At 34.9% G+C, this 1,032-nt stretch overlaps 1 protein-coding gene across 1 annotated transcript in view; it reads right to left on the bottom strand.

The window, feature by feature from the left end:
* Positions 1-908: 908 nt before the first annotated feature.
* The window catches only part of LOC115034845, a 987-nt gene continuing 863 nt past the window's right edge, over positions 909-1,032 (bottom strand). The window contains exon 4 of the mRNA XM_029492327.1: positions 909-985. Within this exon, the coding sequence (XP_029348187.1) occupies positions 909-985 (77 nt within the window). The remainder of the gene's footprint in view (positions 986-1,032) is intronic.

Raw genomic sequence — 1,032 nt, 5'->3', positions numbered from 1 at the left:
CCAGAGTTTGCCCATTGAATGTGTGTAAATTTGCCCGTTTTCATTAGCCAGGCTACAGTCTAATTTATGAACGGATTGGTCTGTTTGTGGTATCAATAGATCGGGCATGATTTGTAGATTATACCATTTGTCATTTTCGAAAAAATTGGTTGAATAATAACGAATATATTAGCAAAAAAGTCAAGTATTTTTGAAGCAAAAAGATATTGTGCTCGACCGTTTTTAGTTATTACGTTTCACGCAGCAGCGCACGATACCGTATTACCCCCTCTATTCCGTATACGTTTTCGTCGCGGTCGTACACTGGGCAGCGGTTGCGTCTTGCGGTTTTCGCTGTTGCCCGGCGCCCGCGTCTTCGCTTATCGTATTCGTTATTTCTGTTAGGCTCTGTCTCAGGTCCCGGAAATTCCGTGAGATTTGCCATTATGTTATCAGTCCCGGACAATTTGTGTTATCAATGCGCATGCGCCGGGACTTGGATTTTTTTCCGTAGTTCGTACAATAATTACCGTACAATTATAATCCCGGACAATTTGTTATCAAAATGTAGTTCGTACAATAATTACCGTGCATATAAATAATTGTTTTAAAAACTTGGTTTATTTTCTAAAATATTTACTTTGTACCTATATTTATAATTAGGGGAGAGTGTTGTACCTTGGTGAAAGATATTTTTTAGTAGTTTTAATTTTAAATATTAAATGTTCATATTTATTCTCAACATACATAATAGGTACCTACACATAACCATATGTTAATATTTTTTGCAAGTCTCCACATAATTTTTTTTTAGGGTATTGTACGGATCTAGGAATGATATAAGGTGGGGGCTAGATGAAAAAATTTACTTCAAGTACATAAAAACATGAATAAGTAATAAGTTTAAAATTTTATAGTGACTAAAATATTCATATTGCACTTCTCCTAGATAATTTGAATCCAATAAGACCCCAAACAACAAAATCCATTCTACAGCTTCCAAAATCTGCTCGGCAAAGTGAAAATCTAGCGAAAATTAACTCCTTTTTAAAC

This window comes from Acyrthosiphon pisum, unplaced genomic scaffold, assembly GCF_005508785.2.
Source record: "Acyrthosiphon pisum isolate AL4f unplaced genomic scaffold, pea_aphid_22Mar2018_4r6ur Scaffold_21247;HRSCAF=23416, whole genome shotgun sequence".
NCBI lineage: Eukaryota > Metazoa > Arthropoda > Insecta > Hemiptera > Aphididae > Acyrthosiphon > Acyrthosiphon pisum.
Note: the sequence above shows the minus strand (reverse complement) of the source record. Positions and strands in the feature narration are given on the sequence as shown.